The sequence below is a fragment of the Myotis brandtii genome, unplaced genomic scaffold (assembly GCF_000412655.1).
Source record: "Myotis brandtii unplaced genomic scaffold, ASM41265v1 scaffold62, whole genome shotgun sequence".
NCBI classification, from domain to species: Eukaryota; Metazoa; Chordata; class Mammalia; order Chiroptera; family Vespertilionidae; genus Myotis; species Myotis brandtii.
Window position 1 is genome coordinate 3,428,793 of NW_005370366.1, and position 21,327 is coordinate 3,450,119.

General features: G+C 43.4%; 1 protein-coding gene and 1 long non-coding RNA gene across 2 annotated transcripts in view; one reads left to right on the plus strand and one right to left on the minus strand.

Annotated features, from left to right (window-relative positions):
- The first annotated feature begins 3,522 nt into the window (after window positions 1–3,522).
- The window catches only part of LOC106723672, a 19,086-nt gene continuing 1,281 nt past the window's right edge, over window positions 3,523–21,327 (plus strand). The window contains exons 1-2 of the long non-coding RNA XR_001359374.1: window positions 3,523–3,535; window positions 19,582–19,589. This is a non-coding gene — a long non-coding RNA (uncharacterized LOC106723672). The remainder of the gene's footprint in view (window positions 3,536–19,581; window positions 19,590–21,327) is intronic.
- On the minus strand, window positions 5,397–21,262 carry GJA3 (gap junction protein, alpha 3, 46kDa). Its single transcript, XM_014528175.1, is given in 6 exon segments — window positions 5,397–6,701; window positions 6,704–6,892; window positions 6,895–7,044; window positions 7,047–7,132; window positions 7,134–7,947; window positions 21,212–21,262. Coding segments are annotated over 5 exon segments (1,332 nt in total). The 5' UTR covers window positions 7,931–7,947; window positions 21,212–21,262; the 3' UTR covers window positions 5,397–6,591.

Sequence of the window (21,327 nt, forward strand, 5' to 3'; positions counted from 1 at the left end):
GTAGCTCCCACTCAGTCTCACTGCGCTTCTTTCTTTTCTTCCAGTTGTAGATCTCCCACTGGGCCAACTTCCCCATGGTTCTGAGTGGTGGTTGTTTGCCTCATAGTTGGTAGTTTCAATGATGCTGTGAGAGAGCAGCACGCACAGGTCCACTCCCTACGCCGCCATCTTGGTTCTCCACATGTGGATTTTTGACTGTACAGGATGGGGGGTTGCAACCACTGTGTTGCTCAAGGGTCAACTGTAAAAAAAAAACACAACTAAACAATATTTATTTTTTGGGGATACATGCATATATAAACCATAAAAAAAACAATCAAGAACATTATTAACATGATATTTTAGGATAGAAGTTACCTCTGATGTGGAGGAAGTGTGCTGTGATGACAAAGAGGCAAATGGGAGCTTTGTAGGTATTAGTAATATTTATTTATTTATTTATTTAATAAATTTTTATTGATTTCAGAGAGGAAGGGGGAGGGGGAGAGAGATAGAAACATCAATGATGAGAAAGAATCATTGATTGGCTACCTCCTGCACGCCCCCTACTGGGGATAGAGCCCGCAACCTGGGCATGTGCCCTTGACTGGAATCAAACCCAGGACCCCCCAGCCCCCAGGCTGATGCTTTACCCACTGAGCCAAACCGGTTAGGACAGTAATATTTATTTTTTAATCCAACACTCCCTACGCCGCCATCTTGGTTCTCCACATGTGGATTTTTGACTGTACAGGATGGGGGGTTGCAACCACTGTGTTGCTCAAGGGTCAACTGTAAAAAAAAAACACAACTAAACAATATTTACTATTTAGGGATACATGCATATATAAACCATAAAAAAAACAATCAAGAACATTATTAACATGATATTTTAGGATAGAAGTTACCTCTGATGTGGAGGAAGTGTGCTGTGATGACAAAGAGGCAAATGGGAGCTTTGTAGGTATTAGTAATATTTATTTATTTATTTATTTAATAAATTTTTATTGATTTCAGAGAGGAAGGGGGAGGGGGAGAGAGATAGAAACATCAATGATGAGAAAGAATCATTGATTGGCTACCTCCTGCACGCCCCCTACTGGGGATAGAGCCCGCAACCTGGGCATGTGCCCTTGACTGGAATCAAACCCAGGACCCCCCAGCCCCCAGGCTGATGCTTTACCCACTGAGCCAAACCGGTTAGGACAGTAATATTTATTTTTTAATCCAAATGGGGGATACTTGAGTTTTCAGCTTTTATTATTCTTTATATTGGATAGACAGATCTTACATATACTCTTTCAAGTGCTTAAAATATTGGGCAAAACAGATTTAAAGAAAAGAAGCAGCATCTTCAGCAACTCTAGTGCAGGTTAAATTTCTAGAAATGCTGATCTAGTTCTTAGGATAACCAGCTGCACTGACAGAGACACAGAGGGAGAAGGCCCTCCTTCTGTATCCTAGCAATTGGCCTCTTGATGACTTTGTTTTCTTGAAGGACTTTTGAGGTTTTGGTATCATTATAGTAAATGTATTATACCCAGTGTGGCAGGTTGATTTCATTAATGAGCCCTGCCTGCAGCTGTGTTGTTTACCATGTGAGTCTGCAATTCTCACTGAAAAAAGAAATGATGCTAGTTCCCTACCCTTTAATTCTGATTTTGGTGGCGTGTGTGACTTGCTTTGGCCATGGGAAGTTAGCACATGTGAAACAAGCAGAAGCTTGGAAAAGGGCTGGTGTGTCTCCACTCCCATTCCTCCTCCCCTCCCAAGGCCTCAAGAGCATTGGCTTGGTCAGTCTGCTGGGAGATGGGGCACATGGAATAGAGCAGAGCTGCCCAAGTCTCTGCCAGTGATATGTCACCAAAAGCCAGCAACTTGTTAAACTTCTGTGTGAGCTTGGTCAGGATAAAAAGGCTGCCTGGAGCCCTGGTTGGTGTGCTCAGTGGTTAAAGTATCATCCTCTGCACTGGAGACCTACGTTTGATCTCAGTTGGCGTGTGCGTGAGGAAGCCGATGAATGTTTCTCTCTCACATTGATGTTTCTCTCTCTCCTCTCTCTCTAGAATCAATGAAAAACATATCCCCAGGTGAAGATTTAAAAAAAAGAAGAAGAATAAAAAGGCTGCCTGGACAACTGGCCAACCTGCAGGTGACCACAGTCCCTATGGACACAAACAGTCCATCCCAGATAAGATGGACCCTGTAGTCTTATAAATGAAGCAAATGTTTATTGTTGTACACCACTGTTTGTTAGGCAGCATTGCTATGGCATAAATACCTGACACACCCAGGCTCCTGAAAGACTTTTCTTTTCCACTGAATTAATGGCCAAATATGTAATCAAGTAACTAATAATATAAAAACAGCATGTAAAAAACTCAAGATCTTTTTGTGTATATTTCACGATTCCTCTATTTTCAATATAAATATTTCTCTTCTGCCCAGCGGCATGGCTCAGTGATTGAGCGTCGAGCTATGACCCAGGAAGTCATGGTTTGATTTCCAGGTTGTGGGCTCGATCCCCAGTGTGGGGCGTGCAGGAGGCAGCCGATCAATGATTCTCTCTCATCATTGATGTTTCCATCTCTCTCTCTCCCTCTCCTTTCCTCTCTGAAATCAATTTTAAAAAAGTATATTAAAAAATATTTCTCTTCTATGTTCCTTTATCTGAAAAGAATTAGGCAGCTCTACCTAAACTCTTTTACTCTATTAGTGGTGTTTCCCAATCTATTATTTACCACTTTGGCAAACACTTTACAACTCCTTTAGAAAGTTAAATAGGCACCACTGTAAAGCTCAGCCATTGCATTCTTAGAACTGGAAATATGTCTCCATAAAAACTTGTACACAAATGTCCATAACCTGGACACCATTTGGGTTGGTTAATTTCATGTGTTACATTGACTGGGCCATGGGGTGCCCAGATATCTGATCTTACATGTTTCTGGGTATGTTTGAATGAGATTAACATTTGAATTGGTAGACTGAGTCAAACAGATTGTCCTCCCTAATGTGGGTGGGCCCCAATCAGCTGAAGGCCTGAAAAGAACAAAATAGCTGACTCTCCTGTAAGAGAAAATTCTCCTGCCTAATGGCCTTTTCCCTTGCCTTCAGCTCAAACTAATACAACTGGTCTACCTAGGTTTCAAACCTACTGGCCTTTGAATTGGAACTTACACCACTGGCTCACTCTTGAACAACATGGGAGATAGTGGTATCTATCCCCCGTGCAGTTGAAAATCCATGTATAACTTGACTCTCCCCAAATTTAACTGTTGACCAGAAGCCTTACTGATAATATAAAGTCAATTCACACATATCTTGTAAGTTATATGTATTATATATTGTATTCTTACAATAAAGTCAGCAAGAGAAAAAGTTATTAAAAAATCATAAGGAAGAGAAAATACATTTTCAGTATTTATTGCAAAAAATCCACATATAAGTGGACCTGCACTGTTCAAACTTGTGTTGTTCATGGACCAACTGTATGTATATATATTTCCGTTTCCTTTGGAGAACCCTAATACACCACCCAAAAGTTCATCAACAGGTGAAGGGACAAATAATGGTATTCTCAGCAATAAAAGAAACACTACCAAAACCCACAACCATGAATAAGAACATTGAAAACATTATGTTAAGTGAAAAAAACAAATAGAGAAGAGCTCATATTGTATGCTTCCATTTACATGAAATTCTAGAAAAGACTAATCAATAATGTCAGATAGCAGATTAGTGATTGCATGAAGTTGGTGGTGAAGGAGAATTGACTAGAAGAAGCACAAGGGGCCTTTGGGGTGATAGAAATGTTCTTGACTGTGGTGATACACTTTTGGCATATCCATGTGGCAAACACAAATTACATATCAGTAAAGTTGATTTTACAGACAGAATTAGTCAGTCTGGCAAGGGGACACCCTTCTCTGATATCATATTCATTGATGCTTCAATCTATGTCAAATGAAGTTTAGATGGCCAAGCAGAATCCAAGCTTCATTCGTTCATTCATTCATTCACTCAGACATTGGTTCACTATGAGGTGCTTACTATGTGCCAAACCATGATCCAGGTAGATTTGGTCCCAGTCTATTTGAGGCACAGAGGGGAGATGAGGAGCAGTCTTCTATCTTACTTCTAGGCAGTAACACCAACTCTTCTCACCCTTCCTCTCCTTCTCTCCATAAGTGACTCATTCTAGAGCTGACATGGCAAGTTAGAGGCTGGGCTGGTATCAGAACTTGGCATATTCTTGGCTTTTGGTCTTATACCAGTCAACCTCATATTTTCTCAAATACAACTGACTGGATGTCTGAGTGGAGCTTGGTTTCCATATTTAACATAAAAACTCTGGAGCCACTGTTTCTGCTTGCACAAGTGAAAAGCAGTTTAATCTCCAAGTAGTTTTTCATTAGGGAATGCTTCCCAAGACAATTTTGAAAGGGCATTTAAAAATAGACTTAAATTGTGTGAGGTCTTCAATGCAAATGAATAGGACAGAATTCTTATCAGCTTTAGATGGATTTGGCAAATGGATAAGTTTCAAATTGTTAGTATTCTTGTCAGCTGTTTGGGGTCTTATCCCAGCTAGCCACGTCTCTGTCTAATAAAGGCAGTAATAAGAAAATAGTCTTGCAGCCAACAATATAGTGATCTTGCTTTTGTAGTTAAAGAATTCATTTATTAATGCTTTCTGTAATGTTAAAATTGCTTCTCAGACTCCAGAATTCATGAAAAGAGAAATGCTTGATCATAAATCAATTTTGTCAAATCTACTGTATTTAGAATTCATTATGATGGAAATGTATATTATTGCTGAGGATATTATGGTGTACCCTTTTGATATGAAAGAGGTGATACCCTGTTTAAGGACATAACTCATACCACAAAAATGGCACACTTTCCTCAAGAGTACTGAGACGCACCATTTGAGAAAGGCTACAGGCCATATATGGGAGGTGAGCATTGTTCAAGCTGGAGAGGTGGTCCAGCCCGTACCACAGCCAGCTGAATGCACTAATGAACTAGCTGCTTGAGTTAATCTGAAGACAGGAATCACAGTCTCTTCAAACAGACTTTTAGAGGGTCAAAAAGAATCATCAGAAAAGCAAAGGGATTCATAAAAAGAAACAGATCAAATTGACAGTGGACGGTGTTCTGCTGAATAAGAACTACAATTGGTGGCTGTTGGAGGTGAAAAGTGTGATGAGGACCACACTCAGCACCACCACTGCTCATCGGCTCAGACACTGGCTGAGACAGAACAGCGTGTGTGCAGGACAGGAAATTCTGTCATGTTTTAGCCACACTCACCACACAAATAGCCTTCCCTGTCACAGCAGCGTCCGTGTGGATGACAAATCAGGCACACGCACAAAATGACACATGCACTTACACAGGGAGTGAACCCACACACTTTTATTTACACTTTAGAAAGTTACTGGGCTGTCCACAAAGAATGGCTAGGAAACATAAAGTTCATTTTCACTGTTAAAAAGGTGTAGTTTATTCATTCACCTGTAAAAATAATTTTCCTGGCAGCAGCAGTTAACTTTTAACCTGCCATTTTAGAACCTCAAGTATTTCAAAGGCACTTAAGTTTTCCCCTGATTTTATTTCATTTTTTACCTTCTCATAGTAATGAACCGACTCATGAAGTCAAAGCATTTATTTTAAAAGAAATTTCAAATCTTTACTGGTGGGAAAAGGGACAAATAATCACTATTTTGGTCAATATCCATGTAATAGTAATACATTTCTTATATTTTTTTAGAAAGAGAGAAAGTGGGAAATATAGACCTATACGTACAATTCAAAGCAGAAAATAACAACAACAACAACAAAAAACAAAACAAAAAAAACAACCACACAAAGGCGTGCCTGCCACATTACTGCTTCTGTTTCTTTGTTAAAAGTGATCTCAAGTGTGGCTACATTTCCACCTGCTTTCTTCCCAGCCCCCTCTGTGCCACCACCCACAAATCTCTGCCTCTGGGGGAGCTGTTCATTGTTATTTGTCATGAAACCTGCACTTGGATATCCTGGGCTTCACATGGAATTTCAGAATCTCAAATGACACTACATAGGCTTGCTCTAAGTCTCCTTTTAGTGCAGTTTGGCAAATATCCCAAATGAACTTCAACTCTGAGTTGAAAGTATCAAACAGAGATAGGGCGAAGTGCAGCTATGAGCTTCTGGGCTGCCCAGAGGCTCCGGAGAGCTCAGGACAGAAAACCCAATGGCCCCAAACTGAAGTGACTGCGGACACCTGCCTCTTTATCATCGAAGAACAGTTCGCCACAGAGACAGAAACACCTGAGAAGGTCTCCTGGCTCAGGGCTCTTGGGTACCATGAATATCTTTAAAGGGCATCAGACCCTGCACACCACTTTGCCCCCATCCCCCATAGAAAGCATTGTCATCCTCCCCACTCCACCTCCAGCGTTAAGGACAGCAAGCACGGACACAGAAACCTGACCTCTCGGGTGGTCTTCTCCCCCCACTCCAGTGCTCTCTGTCACGCTAGGCTCTCTAGCTGCTCAATTGAAGTGCACTTTGGTTTTGATGCTAGAAAAGTGGTCATTATAAAGCTCTCTGGGGAGACCACCACTAGATGGCCAAGTCATTGGGTCTGGCCTGACTGTTGCTGGCCTTACTGGCCTTGCTTGACCGTCTGGGGTCTGTGGGCAGCAAAGGGGGCATGTGCATCTCCACAGCCGGGTCACTGCCTGCTGCTGCTCATCAGGAGTCACTTCCAGTCTGCTCTCTCCCAGGAGGCTGCTGACCCCATTCTCCAACACGACAGATTCTTTGCTGCCTCCTCTGCCCTCCTGAGGGGCTTGCAGGGGGCTGCCTGGAGGGGTAAAGGAGGAAGATGTGGACACAGGTGGGGAGAACTTCCTCACAGAATCTGCTGCTCAGGCTCCTGGTTGGCCCAATTCTGCTCTGTCATTATCAGGTGGTGGTTACTATTGTAGAATTTGTCAGGGTGGCCCTTCCCCTGTGTTTGGGAAAGAGCTGCCATGTTGAAGTCTGTTGCTGGTGGAGGGGCCCTGGAATAATGATGATTGTTGCCCATCCCAGGGAAGAGACAGAGAGCGTGTAGTACAAGGGCACCCCAAGCACCAGTGTCTGTGGCCTAGTGGGAGGGGAGTGGGATCACATCCCCAGATATTGCTGCCCCCACCCTGGATTCAATGGTGTCTGGGCCATAGTGGTTGGTCATGCCCTGTTTAAGCTTCTTCCAGCCCAGGTGGTATATCTCTAGCACGTTGAGTAAGAGGGACAGGCAGGCCACGACCAGCATGAAGATGATGAAGACGGTCTTCTCTGTGGGCCTGGAGATGAAGCAGTCTACCATGTTGGGGCAGGGCCACCGGTCACAGTGGTAGAGTGGCTTTAGCTCAAAGCCATACAGAAAGTACTGTGCAGCGATAAAGCCCACTTCAAACAGTGTCTTAAAGATGATGTTGAATATGTAGGTCCGGAGCAGGGCCCCAGCAATTCGGACCTTGCCCCGGTTGTCCTGCAGAATGAATTTGTCCTTCTGGCTGTGGTTCCTGGGCCCACACTGCCCATCGGGTCTGAGGTGTAGGCTGCCTCCCTTCAGCTTCTCTTCCTCCCTCCCTTTCTTCTTCTCTTCCATGCGCACGATGTGCAGCACATGCCCCAGGTAGATGAGGGTGGGCGTGGACACGAAGATGATCTGCAGCACCCAGAAGCGGGTGTGGGAGATGGGGAAGGCTTTGTCGTAGCACACGTTCATGCAGCCTGGCTGCTGGGTGTTGCAGGTGAAGCCTGACTGCTCATCTCCCCACACCGACTCCACCCCAGCTCCTAGCACCAGGATTCGGAAGATGAACAGGACTGTCAGCCAGACCTTGCCAATGACCGTGGAGTGCTCCTGTGCATTCTCCAACAGTCTCCCCAGGAAGCTCCAGTCTCCCATTTCTTCAGACTGCCAGCCTGTAAGGGGACATGCTTGTTAATAATTGGGTAGGACAGGTGAGCTGTAGTCCAACTGCCAAAGGGGCAGGTGTCATTGTCCCTGAGGGATGGAATATCTGTCATTGGATGGCTGTCCTAACACTTCCCAATGTGGGATGTGCTGCAGAGCTCTCCCCAGCCCTGTATGTAGATGTGTGTGAATAAGTTTGTGTGCACATGTACATGCACATGCACCTATGTTCAGCCGTATACACGCATGTGCACACCTATACATGTGTTCACACCTCTGCATGCATATACATGTCAGTGAAAACATGTGTGCATAATGTGAGTGGTTACATGTACATGTGTGTGCATACCTGCCTCTGTGTGAGTGCAGGTACTGCACCTGTATACATTTTATAGTGCATGTGTGTTGCATGTGTGAAAAGTTTGTGTGAACATGCATGCACAATGCTTTCATATATGTGTGTTCATGTGCACATTGTAATCTGTGTGCACATGTCTCTGTGTGTACATTTTCATGTATATGTGTGCATGTACCAGTGTGTGCACACACTTATGTACATGCATGTGTCTGTGCATATATACGTGTGTGGAGTGTATACCTATCTCTATATATCTGTACATATTGCTCACCAACGTGCCACACAGTCTACAGCACTGATATAGTTCTGTACTTACCCTATTCAAGCATGGATTAAATGAGAGAAACACAGGTTACTTAACTCACTTCAGAGATAAGGAAGTAAGACCAAGAAAGACAAATGACTTTCCTAAGGGACACGGACCTCTCCCAGCCTCCTAACTCCAGCCTGGCCTCTTCCGGGCTCTGTCTCTGGGGCTTCCTGTGCAGCCGTCCAGTTCCTCATCTCACCTGTCCTGCTCACGTGAGGTTAGAGCAATGTTCTCCCTGATTGTGCCGTGCTCATTCCACCTTCATAACTTCTGCCGTATTAATCTGTTACCTCCTCCACTTTTTACTTTCCTTTTGAATCTTTCTCTTTGCAAATGTTACATAGATGGTTCACTCTCTGTGCGTCCTTGGGCAGGAGCCTGTGTCTCTAACTGTAAGGTGGGGTCCATGGTCATATGCAGTGAACTGCCTCTCAGGCAGAGGGAAGACCCCTGGGCCCACTTTGTGAAGGTGACAGTGCTCCTCGGACGCAGGGGACCAAGCCTACAAGGTGTCCTCCATGTGGCCTCTGCTCAAACAGGTCAGATGCTCCAAACTGGAACCAAAGACAGCACCGCTGTTCTCACGGCCAGTCTGTGCAGTAAGGAACGTGGGCTAGGCCGTGAGTATACATACAAGAATAAAGAAAACTCTATCATGTCGAATCTTAAAATGCTTAACAATACTAATTTTTAGGAATTGGTTTAAAGGCAAATAAACAAACAAAACTTTACTCCCTGTGATCTAAAAAAGATAGGCAGATGTTAATCCTCTTTTTGAGTAAACTTCCAACGCTTTGTTTTGGTCATTTGAGCTCCATAGAGAAATCTTAATCTTCACGTATCCTACCAGCCTCCTTGCCCCATATTATAACTGCCATCTGCTCTACTCCGCATGTTTTTAGACATTAACGAGTTTTCATTGAGAAACTTAATTATTGAACATGAAACAACCCACTCTCTAATGAGGGATGTCAGATGTCAGGGAATTATTCTAGGTGACAGCCTGCTTCTCCTCCAAGCTATCAATTCTGACTCCTACACAGACCCCAAGCCATCCCGCTGAGCTTGGAGGGATGCCATCAGCCCCAGACTGTCACAAGACCCCTAACTCTGCCTTTGGCCCTAGCCCCTCCCTCCACCCTGTTGGACATCTGCCTCTGGGACACAGGACAAGAGCCATGGCCAGTGTGCACCCCCCAGGAGGACCTGGTCCAGCGCTGACTCTGGGCACCAAACTCCCTGTGGGCCCTGAAACACGACCTTTATGCATTAGCACATGCTGTGTCTTCAACTTAAACACGGTCTCTATCTTGAGATCTATTTGTGGAGCTGGGAAAATTCAGGAGAATAGGGAGCTCTATAAGGGCAGAGGGATTTCAGAGAAGAAGTGTACTAATATTAAAAGGTATAGCTGGGGAGGAGTGGAATTGGAACTGGGCTTAGGAGACGTGGCTTTGGATAGAAGGGAGAGTGAAGGGAGTACCTTTTAAGGACAGAGCGAGGTTCCTGTGTGGTGGGAATAGGTGTGATCACGTGACTGACACAGGGCGTTGGATTAGAAAGCAGTGAATTTAATGGCTGCTTGTGCACATGGAGCTAGGCTGGGGCCATGTTTGCACACAGTAGGCATTCAGTAAGCACTGGTGGTGCACATGAACCGAAGGACTAGAGAGCCATTAAGCCACTTAGAGAGGGGAGAGAGATGCTGAAGTGTTGTTCAAGAAAGAAGGTGCCATCTACAGCCCGCTGGGACTCAGGAAAGGTGTGGTGACCTTGGAGTGAGCGTTGAAGGCCAGGCTGGATGACAGGAGGGGAGAATGGAAAAGAGGAAGGACAGAGAAGAGATACTTTCTAAAGACAAAAAGAAAGCATCATGTAGTTTCTGAGCAGAGCCAGAGATGAGAGAGGTATGAGTGAAAGACAAGTCTTACATGCCTGAGCCTGGTGAGCGGGAAAGTTATGGGGGGATTCAAAGAGAAGGACAATGGGGAGGAGTGCTAACTGAGGTTGGAAGGGGAGATGAGAACTTTGGTTTGGTGACTGTGTGGATTAAAAGCAGTGGTGGGAGATTTGAGTGAAAGTGTCCAGCTGGAAGCTGGAGACCTGGGGTTAGAAGCAGCTGGGAAGCGGGTCTACAGGGTAGCACCTCCTCTTCTGGGTGAGGGCCACAGTGCTAAGAACAGAGTTTAGAGACAGATGTCATGGACAATGCAGCACAAGAGATGAAGGGGATACAGAACCGACTCATTGCCCTTGGTGTGTGTAAAGGTGGCCAATGTGTGGTGGGTGCTTCATGAAGGGCACGCGATCTGACAAGGTGGGTGAGGACCTAAGACAGAGAAGAGCTGGAGACCAGAGACCCTCCCTGGAGAGGGTGGCAGGAAGGGACCACCCTAAGTGCTGTCTGATGGGTTCTGCCGGAGAGTCCATAGTCTTTAAGTTTTATTAGGTTCTTGGACTTTGTGCCCTGAAAATTTGTTTTATCCTTTTATATTTTATTTTCATTATTGTTTCTCCTAGTCATCTAGCAACGTTCTTTTAGAAAAGTCTAACCGTGGGAGGAAAATGGTCAGGTAGATCTTGCATATTTGTAAAGATCAGACACCACAGAGCCAGCAGATGCAAGGAAACCAGGAAGGGCTGGGAGGAAGGCCACCCAGGACCAGGAGAGTCTGACTCCCCTGCTGATGCCTTTTAGGTCTCAGAAGGCTTATTCCCCTGAGAGCAGTCATCAAGAATGAGAACTGGGATGCCCCAGAATTGAGGAGGCATGTTATACATATTCATGCATGCATAATGCATGTACACAGATAATAGAGTGGTAAAGGCCTGGGGTGAAGCAGGATCTGGGAGCAGGGGGCAATGGGGGATAAAAGGAGGAACATCTGTAATACTCCCAACAGTAAATTTTTTTCCCCCAAAAATGAAATAACAAGAATTTGAATTAGGAGAGGAAGATACAAACTTTTCCTTAGCAGCAGATGACATGGCGTGTGTCTTCCATAGAAATCCAAAGGACCTTCATAACCATGAGAACTAGAAAGCTCTTCCTAGCAGTTTGTTGGATATAAAACTAATGTATAAAGATAAGTTCCTAAGTATCAATGATAACCAGTCAGGAATTATAATACAAAACCATTTAGAACAAACATTATAAAAGCTAAAGTATCTAGGAATAAATCTAACAAAAGACGTGTGAGACCTTCAGGGAAATCACCTAAAGCACCATTTCATTTAGTTATTTTTCCTGGAGATTTCTACTGTTCTTTCTTTTGTGACATGTTTCTTTGTCTCTGCATTTTGGCTTCTTCCCTGTGTTTGTTTCAATGTATTAGGTAGAGCTGCTATGTCTCCTGGAATTGGTATATTGGCCTTATATTGTAGGTGTCCTGTAGGGCCCAGTCACCTGAGCTGGGCACTCTAGGTGCACTCCTGTGTGGGCTGTGTGCGCTGTCCTGATGTAGCTGAGCCTTGCTCGTGGTTGGCATCACTGGGAGGGATTTACCCCTGGCCAATTGGCTGTGTAGACTAGCTACAACTATAGTGGAAGAGCTGCTGTGCAGGAGATGCCCTTATGGAGCAGGGCTTGCTTCATTGGGGCTTTGGTGCTCTCCAACTCTGCCCCTTGAGTGTGTTGCTCATGTGTGTGGTAGAGTTATAATCTGGCGTATTTTGAAGCTGACCACTGGGTGCACTGGCTCTAAGGCCTCCAGGGAGGTACAAAGTCAGCTACTGCTTGTGACCTTCCTGGAGCCACCCTGCACGAACTAAAGAGTGATCTGCAGATGGCTGCTGCTTGTTTTGGGCTTGGAGGTGCCCAGGAGAGGTCAAGCTGTGAACCAAAGCAGGCTGCTGCTAGTGCTGTGCCTGGGGCCTCTTAAATGTATGGGGCACATTGAGGTCAACTGCTTCTTGTTTGAGAGATTTTAGAAAATTCTGAAGCCTGAGCCATGAAAAGATCATTGCAAACAGCTTGAGTGGGGCTGCCAATTGAGTGAGGGTGGGGTCTCAGGAAATTACAGGGGCAGATGAAAAATGTGAGGCAGATTGATGGAAACTCAGATATGGCACCTGCCAGTTGGCTCTGTGGTGGTGGTGGAGATCCTTTCAAACTGCTGTTTCTGTGCTGGAGCTCAGAGAGAGTAAGTCCATGTAAGGCTGTGTGCTGGCCCTTCAAGAAAAACACCTGGGTCTCCAGCAGCCTCTGTGTCATTCAGACACTATTCCTGCTGATTTTTATAGCCCAAAGTTATGGGGATTTCTCTTCCTGGCACTGGAACCCTAGGCCAAGGGTCTGGTGTGGGACTGGGATCTCTGAAGTGGTTGTTTGCGGCAGCAGTCTCCGGTGTTTACCTATGCCGCCATCCTGGTCAGGTAGATCTTGCATATTTGTAAAGATCAGACACCACAGAGCCAGCAGATGCAAGGAAACCGGGAAGGGCTGGGAGGAAGGCCACCCAGGACCAGGAGAGTCTGACTCCCCTGCTGATGCCTTTTAGGTCTCAGAAGGCTTATTCCCCTGAGAGCAGTCATCAAGAATGAGAACTGGGATGCCCCAGAATTGAGGAGGCATGTTATACATATTCATGCATGCATAATGCATGTACACAGATAATAGAGTGGTAAAGGCCTGGGGTGAAGCAGGATCTGGGAGCAGGGGGCAATGGGGGATAAAAGGAGGAACATCTGTAATACTCCCAACAGTAAATTTTTTTTCCCCAAAAATGAAATAACAAGAATTTGAATTAGGAGAGGAAGATACAAACTTTTCCTTAGCAGCAGATGACATGGCGTGTGTCTTCCATAGAAATCCAAAGGACCTTCATAACCATGAGAACTAGAAAGCTCTTCCTAGCAGTTTGTTGGATATAAAACTAATGTATAAAGATAAGTTCCTAAGTATCAATGATAACCAGTCAGGAATTATAATACAAAACCATTTAGAACAAACATTATAAAAGCTAAAGTATCTAGGAATAAATCTAACAAAAGACGTGTGAGACCTTCAGGGAAATCACCTAAAGCACCATTTCATTTAGTTATTTTTCCTGGAGATTTCTACTGTTCTTTCTTTTGTGACATGTTTCTTTGTCTCTGCATTTTGGCTTCTTCCCTGTGTTTGTTTCAATGTATTAGGTAGAGCTGCTATGTCTCCTGGAATTGGTATATTGGCCTTATATTGTAGGTGTCCTGTAGGGCCCAGTCACCTGAGCTGGGCACTCTAGGTGCACTCCTGTGTGGGCTGTGTGCGCTGTCCTGATGTAGCTGAGCCTTGCTCGTGGTTGGCATCACTGGGAGGGATTTACCCCTGGCCAATTGGCTGTGTAGACTAGCTACAACTATAGTGGAAGAGCTGCTGTGCAGGAGATGCCCTTATGGAGCAGGGCTTGCTTCATTGGGGCTTTGGTGCTCTCCAACTCTGCCCCTTGAGTGTGTTGCTCATGTGTGTGGTAGAGTTATAATCTGGCGTATTTTGAAGCTGACCACTGGGTGCACTGGCTCTAAGGCCTCCAGGGAGGTACAAAGTCAGCTACTGCTTGTGACCTTCCTGGAGCCACCCTGCACGAACTACAGAGTGATCTGCAGATGGCTGCTGCTTGTTTTGGGCTTGGAGGTGCCCAGGAGAGGTCAAGCTGTGAACCAAAGCAGGCTGCTGCTAGTGCTGTGCCTGGGGCCTCTTAAATGTATGGGGCACATTGAGGTCAACTGCTTCTTGTTTGAGAGATTTTAGAAAATTCTGAAGCCTGAGCCATGAAAAGATCATTGCAAACAGCTTGAGTGGGGCTGCCAATTGAGTGAGGGTGGGGTCTCAGGAAATTACAGGGGCAGATGAAAAATGTGAGGCAGATTGATGGAAACTCAGATATGGCACCTGCCAGTTGGCTCTGTGGTGGTGGTGGAGATCCTTTCAAACTGCTGTTTCTGTGCTGGAGCTCAGAGAGAGTAAGTCCATGTAAGGCTGTGTGCTGGCCCTTCAAGAAAAACACCTGGGTCTCCAGCAGCCTCTGTGTCATTCAGACACTATTCCTGCTGATTTTTATAGCCCAAAGTTATGGGGATTTCTCTTCCTGGCACTGGAACCCTAGGCCAAGGGTCTGGTGTGGGACTGGGATCTCTTGCTCCTCATGGAAGGCCTCCTCAGCCAAGATATCTCTTCCAATTAGAAAAACACCACACATGGGTGTCGAACCAGCCTGTTCCATGTGTGGCTTCTTCTTTACTTCTCTAGTTGTAGAACCTCTGTTCAATCAGCTTTCAGGTGGTTCTGAATGATGGCTTTTCTGTATTTTAGTTGTAATTTTGATGTGGTTGTGGGAAGATACAAGTTTACCAATGCTGCCATCTTGACCGGAAGTCCTGTCATTTCTTTTTCTTGTCTTCTTATTTTGGCCAGGACGTCTAATGCAATGTGGACCAATTTTTTGGTACTATTATTGAATTTTACTGTGAAAGTTATGTTAGCCTGAAAAATTATAAATTCCCTAAATAAGCTTTTATAAGAATCTCCTATAAAGGAGTTTGGGGACTAATATTTTTTGAGTGTTTTTGGAAGAATACTGGATTACAAATTCAATTTCATTAACTGCTACTGATATGTAAATGTTTGTTATTTCTTAAGTCAATTTAGCCAAATTTAGTTCATTATTTCTTAAGTCAAACTTTAAGAAAAATTTCCATTTAAGTTTCAAATTTTGCTGTTGTAAATTTATTCATAGTATTTTATTATGATTGAAACTGTATAGTAATTTTAGTTAAATTCCTTTGTTTGGTTCCAGATATTATTTATTCTAAGTTTCTAAAATATTAGTCTTTTTAGAAGTGTATCTTTTACTATAGAACCAACTTTGATAAGCTTAAAAAAGAATTAGAGTTTATTTTGTTATTTTAAACTGTCTTATAATATATGTTACATTTATAGTGTATAAATAAATCTACAAAATAAATCTATAATTTTCTTTATTGTAATTACTGTTGCTCCAAGCCACTCTTCAGAAAGTGATGTACTGGTAGATTCATTTTCAATTTAAGGGTAGTTACTTTTCTTCCAGTCCAGAGTGTTTAAAATTGTTAAATAATAGTGATACCTTAATAATAGCACAGTTACTTAATCATACTAGTATAAATTGGAATTGCTAATTAAAAGCAAATTAAGATATTTTTACTCTTGCTTAGTGAACAAAACCCCATAGCCTTATAATTATGGTATTTTATTACTCTGCTTATATTACTGACACAAATCACATCTATCAAAATGTTTTCTGTTTTCAGCAATAAAAATTTCTATAGCATACATATAATTTTACTTTTCTTATTCAACTCTATTTCTATTAGTATATAACCAGAAATCTCTTTTTTTAAATGTTTTTATTTATTTCAGAGAGGAAGGGAGAGGGAGAGAGAGATAGAAACATCAATTATGAGAATCATTGATTGGCTGGCCTCCTGCACACCTACCCCCTCCCCCTTACTGGGGACGGAGCCTGCAACCCGGATATGTGCCCTGACTGGGAACCAAACCATGACCTCCTGGTTCATAGGTCGATACTCAACCACTGAGCCATTCCAGCTGGGCCAGAAATCTTTTCTATGTTCTAGAATAAAAGATTCATTTTTAAAGCTACTGGGAAATGGAGTCTCATGAATAAATTAGCAATAATTCATTAAGATAATGAATGAAAAACATTTAATGATTTTTTACATTTAGTATCATTAGTTTGTTAACATCAAATTTAAAGCAAACCACTAATTCTTCAAATGAAAGAAAATGTAAAAGTGAAGAAATTGTTGACACCTACCATCACTAAGTCATACTTTTGAAGATACAGAGATTTAAAAAAGCAAGCAGTAGAGTACTAACTAGAAATCATGATGAAAAATTTTCCATCACTGTAAGAATAAAAAATTAAGATTAAATTTTATCCAAATTGCAAAAACATACTGTTTTTTAGAGACCTATGTATGCTGTGTATGGTCACATGTATTGGATATTTTCCCCTCTTCAATTAAGGAAACATTAATCAAACACTTATATATCTGTGGCACTGAAGACACAAAAATAATTAGGGTATGGTTCCTACCCGCAGGATGTTCATTCACAATCTATGGAATAAACAAATTTGTAAAAAAAAAAAACAATCAAAATATAATATGACAAGTGCTACATAGTGTTGGTAATAGCCATGACCCAGTGGAGGGGGTGGGAGGAGGAGACTGGACAATAATTAAGATGAACCCAGGGTACAGGGTCAAGTGCTTCTCAAAGGCCTTTCCACTGTTTAGAATGTTTTGTTAATATTTTAGTGCATTACACAAGATCTGTATTTACTAATGTATTTATATACAATAATGAAGTAAAATACTAAAAATCAGTATATCCTTTTAAATTTCTGTTAGGTGCATTTCAAGTAATAGTAACATCTAAAGATCAATTATTGGTTAAATTCTCTACATGAATGAGATTTTATAAAATAGCTGTGATGAGAGAGAGAACCAAGATGGGTACTTGCCACCTCTCACAACCACATCAAAATAACAACTAAAATAGAGAACAATCATCATTCAGAACTGCCTGAACGCTGGCTGAATGGAAGTCCTACAACTAGAGAAGTAAAGAAGAAAGTACACTGAGACTGGTAGGAGGGGCAGAGGCACAGAACAGATTAGTCTGACACCCATGTGTGTCTTTTTTTTTAATCAGGAGGGAGATGGTCTCTGCAGAGGTGGCCCGTGAGGAGCAAGGGGTCCCAGCCCCACACCAAACCCCCAGTCCAGGCTCCCAGAGCTGGGAAGAGAAGTCCCCATAACTATGGGCTGTAAAAACTAGCAAGGATTGTGGCTGAGTGACATGGAGGCTGCTGGAGACTAAGGAGTTCCTTTTAAAGGGCCAGTGCACGAACTTACATGGTCCTGCTTCCTCTGAGCTACAGTGCCAGGGTGAAACACATTTGAGGAGAACTGGATTGTCTGGCATCAGGGGCAGGAATTCAGGGACGGCTTTCTACCAGATGGAGGTTCTCTCAGGGGTCACTGCTCCTTTGCTGGGACATCCAGGTCACAGGGCTGACTGGCAGCCATATATGAGTCTCCATCAGCCTGGCTCACACTGTCCACTCTGCCCTGGTGATTCCCCGAGACCCCGCCTCATCCAATTTGCAGCCCCACCCAACCTGTGTGCAGCAGCTTTTCCACATGAATGGCCTGTCCTTGCTCAGGTTTCAGACTTTGCTAAAATCTCTCAAACAAGCAGCATCTGGGTCAGGGTGCTCCAAATCTATCAGTAAAAGGCCCAAGACTCAGCACTAGCACCAGCCTGCATTGCATCACAGCTGGGCCTCGCCTGGGCATTTCCAAACCCAATACAAATAGGAGGAAGCTGCAGATCTCTCTTTAGCTCCTGCCAGGTAGCCCCAGGCTATGGCTCAGGTTCCACCTCCTTGGAGACCCAAAAGGCAGTACACCCAGTGGACAGTGTTGGACTATACCAGATTACAACTCTACACATCCATAAGCAACACATCTAAGGGGCAGACTCAGTGAGTACCAAAGCCCCACTGAAGCAAGTCCTGCTCCATAGGGGTGTCTCCTGCACAGCAGCTCTGCCATTGTAAATGCAGCTGGTCCTCATAACCAATTGGCCTGGAGGTCAATTCTTCCCAGTGATGCCAACAGCAACCAAGTCTCAACTACATCAAGACTGTGCTCACATCCTGCACAGGGGCGCACCTAGAGTGACCAGCTCAGGTGACTGGGGAGGCTAAGCCACTGGGCCCTATAGGACATCTGCTACACAAGGCCACTCTACCAATTCCAGGAGATATAGCAGCTCTAACCAATATAAAGAAACAAACACAGGGAAGCAGCTGGAATGCAGAGACAAAGAAACATGTCACAAATGAAAGAAATGGAAGAAACTACTGGATTCAGAATTCAAAACCATGGTTATAAGACTACTCAAGAATTTTCATGAGACCAAGAAGGAACTTAGTGAGACTTGCAAGTATCTTAGTAAGAATACCAAACACATGGAAAATGACCAGTCAGAAATTAAGCATATGCTGATTGAAATAAAGGATAATATACAGGGGTTGAACAGTAGAGTAGAGGAATCCAAGAATCAAATCAATGATTTGAACTTTGAAGAAGCAAAAAATACCCAATCAGAAAAACAAAAAGAAAAAAGAATCCAAAAATATAAAGATAATGTAAGGAGCCTTTGGGACAACTTCAAGTGTACCAATGTTCTCATTATGGGGGTGCCAGAAGAAGAGAGAGGGCAAGATATTGAAAACCTATTAGAAGAAATAATGACAGAAAACTTCATCTACCTGGTGAAAGAAATAGACTTACAAGTTCAGGAAGCACAGAGAGTCCCAAACAAGAGGAACCCAAAGAGTACCACACTAAGACACATCATAATTAAAATGCCAAGGGCAAAAAACAAAGAGAGAAACTTAAAAGCAGCAAGAGAAAAGCAGTTAGTTCCTACAAGGGAGTGCCCATATGACTGTAAGCTGATTTCTCAACAGAAACTATGCAGGTCAGAAGGGAGGGGCAAGAAATATTCATAGTGATGAAAAGCAAGGACCTACAACCAAGATTACCCTACCCAGCAAAGCTATCATTTAGACTTGAAGGTCAGATAAAGAGCTTCACAGACAAGAAAAAGCTAAAGGAGTTCATCATCACTGAAACAGTATTACATGAAATGTTGAAGGGTATTCTTTAAGAAGAGGAGGAAGAAGAAAAAGATAAAAACCATGAACAACAAAATGGTTTAAATACTTATCTATCAACAATTGAATCTAAAAATCAAAATAAACGAATAAGAAATCTAATGAACAGAATAAACTAGTGAATAAAATAGAATCAGAGGAATGGAAATGGAATAGACTGATGATTCTCAGAGGGAAGGGGGTTGGGGGGGGCAGGAAGAGATTAAACAAAGATCTTATATGCATATGTGCATTTCCTAAGGATACAGGGTGTCTAATGGGGTGTTGAAGGCATGGGACTAGGCGGGAACTGGGTGAAGTGGGGCAATGGGGGGAAAAGAGGGACATTTGTAATACTCTCAACAATAAAAATTTTAAAACATGTAGAAAAAGTAAATAAAATGGCTGTGATAAATACAGAGAATTAACTTTAAGTTTCAAATGTATAGTGTACAAGTTAAGAAAATGAATACCAACTATGTATGGTGTGAGATGGATAACTAGATTTATTGAGGTGATCACTTTCATAAGTTATGTAAATGTCTAATCACTGGTGTGTACACCTGAAACTAATGTAATATTGTACAACTATAATTGAAAAATTTTAAAAATATTAAAAAGAAAATGAACACCACTTAAAAGGTAAGTACCATTCAAGGAAATTGTCAAAATTCTCTCTTACTGGCAAACCATGAACTTTTGTTAAATGCTCTTATTCAAGACAGCTTTGAGCTGATTAAACTTTGCTGGTTACCCTATGCAGCACTGTCTAGGAGTTATAGTAGTGAAACTTCTATGAATTACTTTACAGGAATACCTGTGTCCCTTTTATTAGATGTTCATCTCAACGTGAACTAAACAGCTACACCCATGAAATATGGGCCAAATTAGCTGGTGTTTACTTTGAACACACTGACCTTTGGGAAATGAATTCCCTTTTCCTCTCTAAACTTTCACTGTCTGTCTTGCAATATTTCTCATAGCCACGATGGACTGCCAGTGAAGTGACACACATATCATAAGTCACCATCATTTTGATCTTTTGGGTCTGGGAGACCTATGCCTAATTCATGTCTCAGCTGTTTGTATATAACCATTTTTAAATGGCATATTTTGGTGATATCTTGATATCTTGATAAAAACTGAGGAACTTAACTTGTCTCTAAAGCCCAGATGACAAACATTCATGACTAGGAGCTCTGCATCCACTTATGTTCACCAGAGCGCAGACAGCAAAGCAAGTGCATGCGTGTCTCTGCCACTTGTTGGCAGGACAGCCCCTAAGCCTCTCCCCCTCTTGTACTTGAACGCACAGCAACCAGCATATAGGTCAAGAATCAAGTCCTGGCACTTATCGCTAAAGGGTTTCTTTAAACACACACACACACACACACACACACACACACACACACACACACACCTTCCTTAAAGGGATGTAGGAGGCAACACAGTTGCCTAATAAAACCAAGAGGCTGTGCAGAGAGCCTGTTCCTGCTGGACCAGCCTGGATTTTCCCTCCCTCCTTCTCGGAGGCCCTGTGTCCCCTAAGCCTCCAAGGTTTAAATAGTCCTTGGAGATCTCAGGCCTGAAGTTCTAGCAAGTCCTGCTCACCCACCTTCGAGGGAGACATCCATAGGAAAGCATCCCCCCCACCACCCTGCGCAGCCGCCGGCCAGCCCCTAGGAAATCTTTATTCAGCTGAGAACTGGGCTCTGCAGGAACCTCCAACCTCAGTTACCCCAAAGGGACCTCAGAGAGTCCCGAACCTCGCTCTACAGCTCGGCTGCTCCCACAACTTCCCAAAGATTCCTAGCAATATTCCCAGAGGACTGTTTCCAGCGAGCTATCAGGGGTCCCGGATCCCGAATCCCGCCCGTGCTCCGCACACTTACCCGCTGCGCTGGCCGGTGCCTCTCGAAACAGCGTTCCTGATGCCCTGGACCAGAACGTCAGAACGTTCTCTACCTGCTCACTGTGGCTGCACGCGTGCGCCCCGCACCAGGGCCCG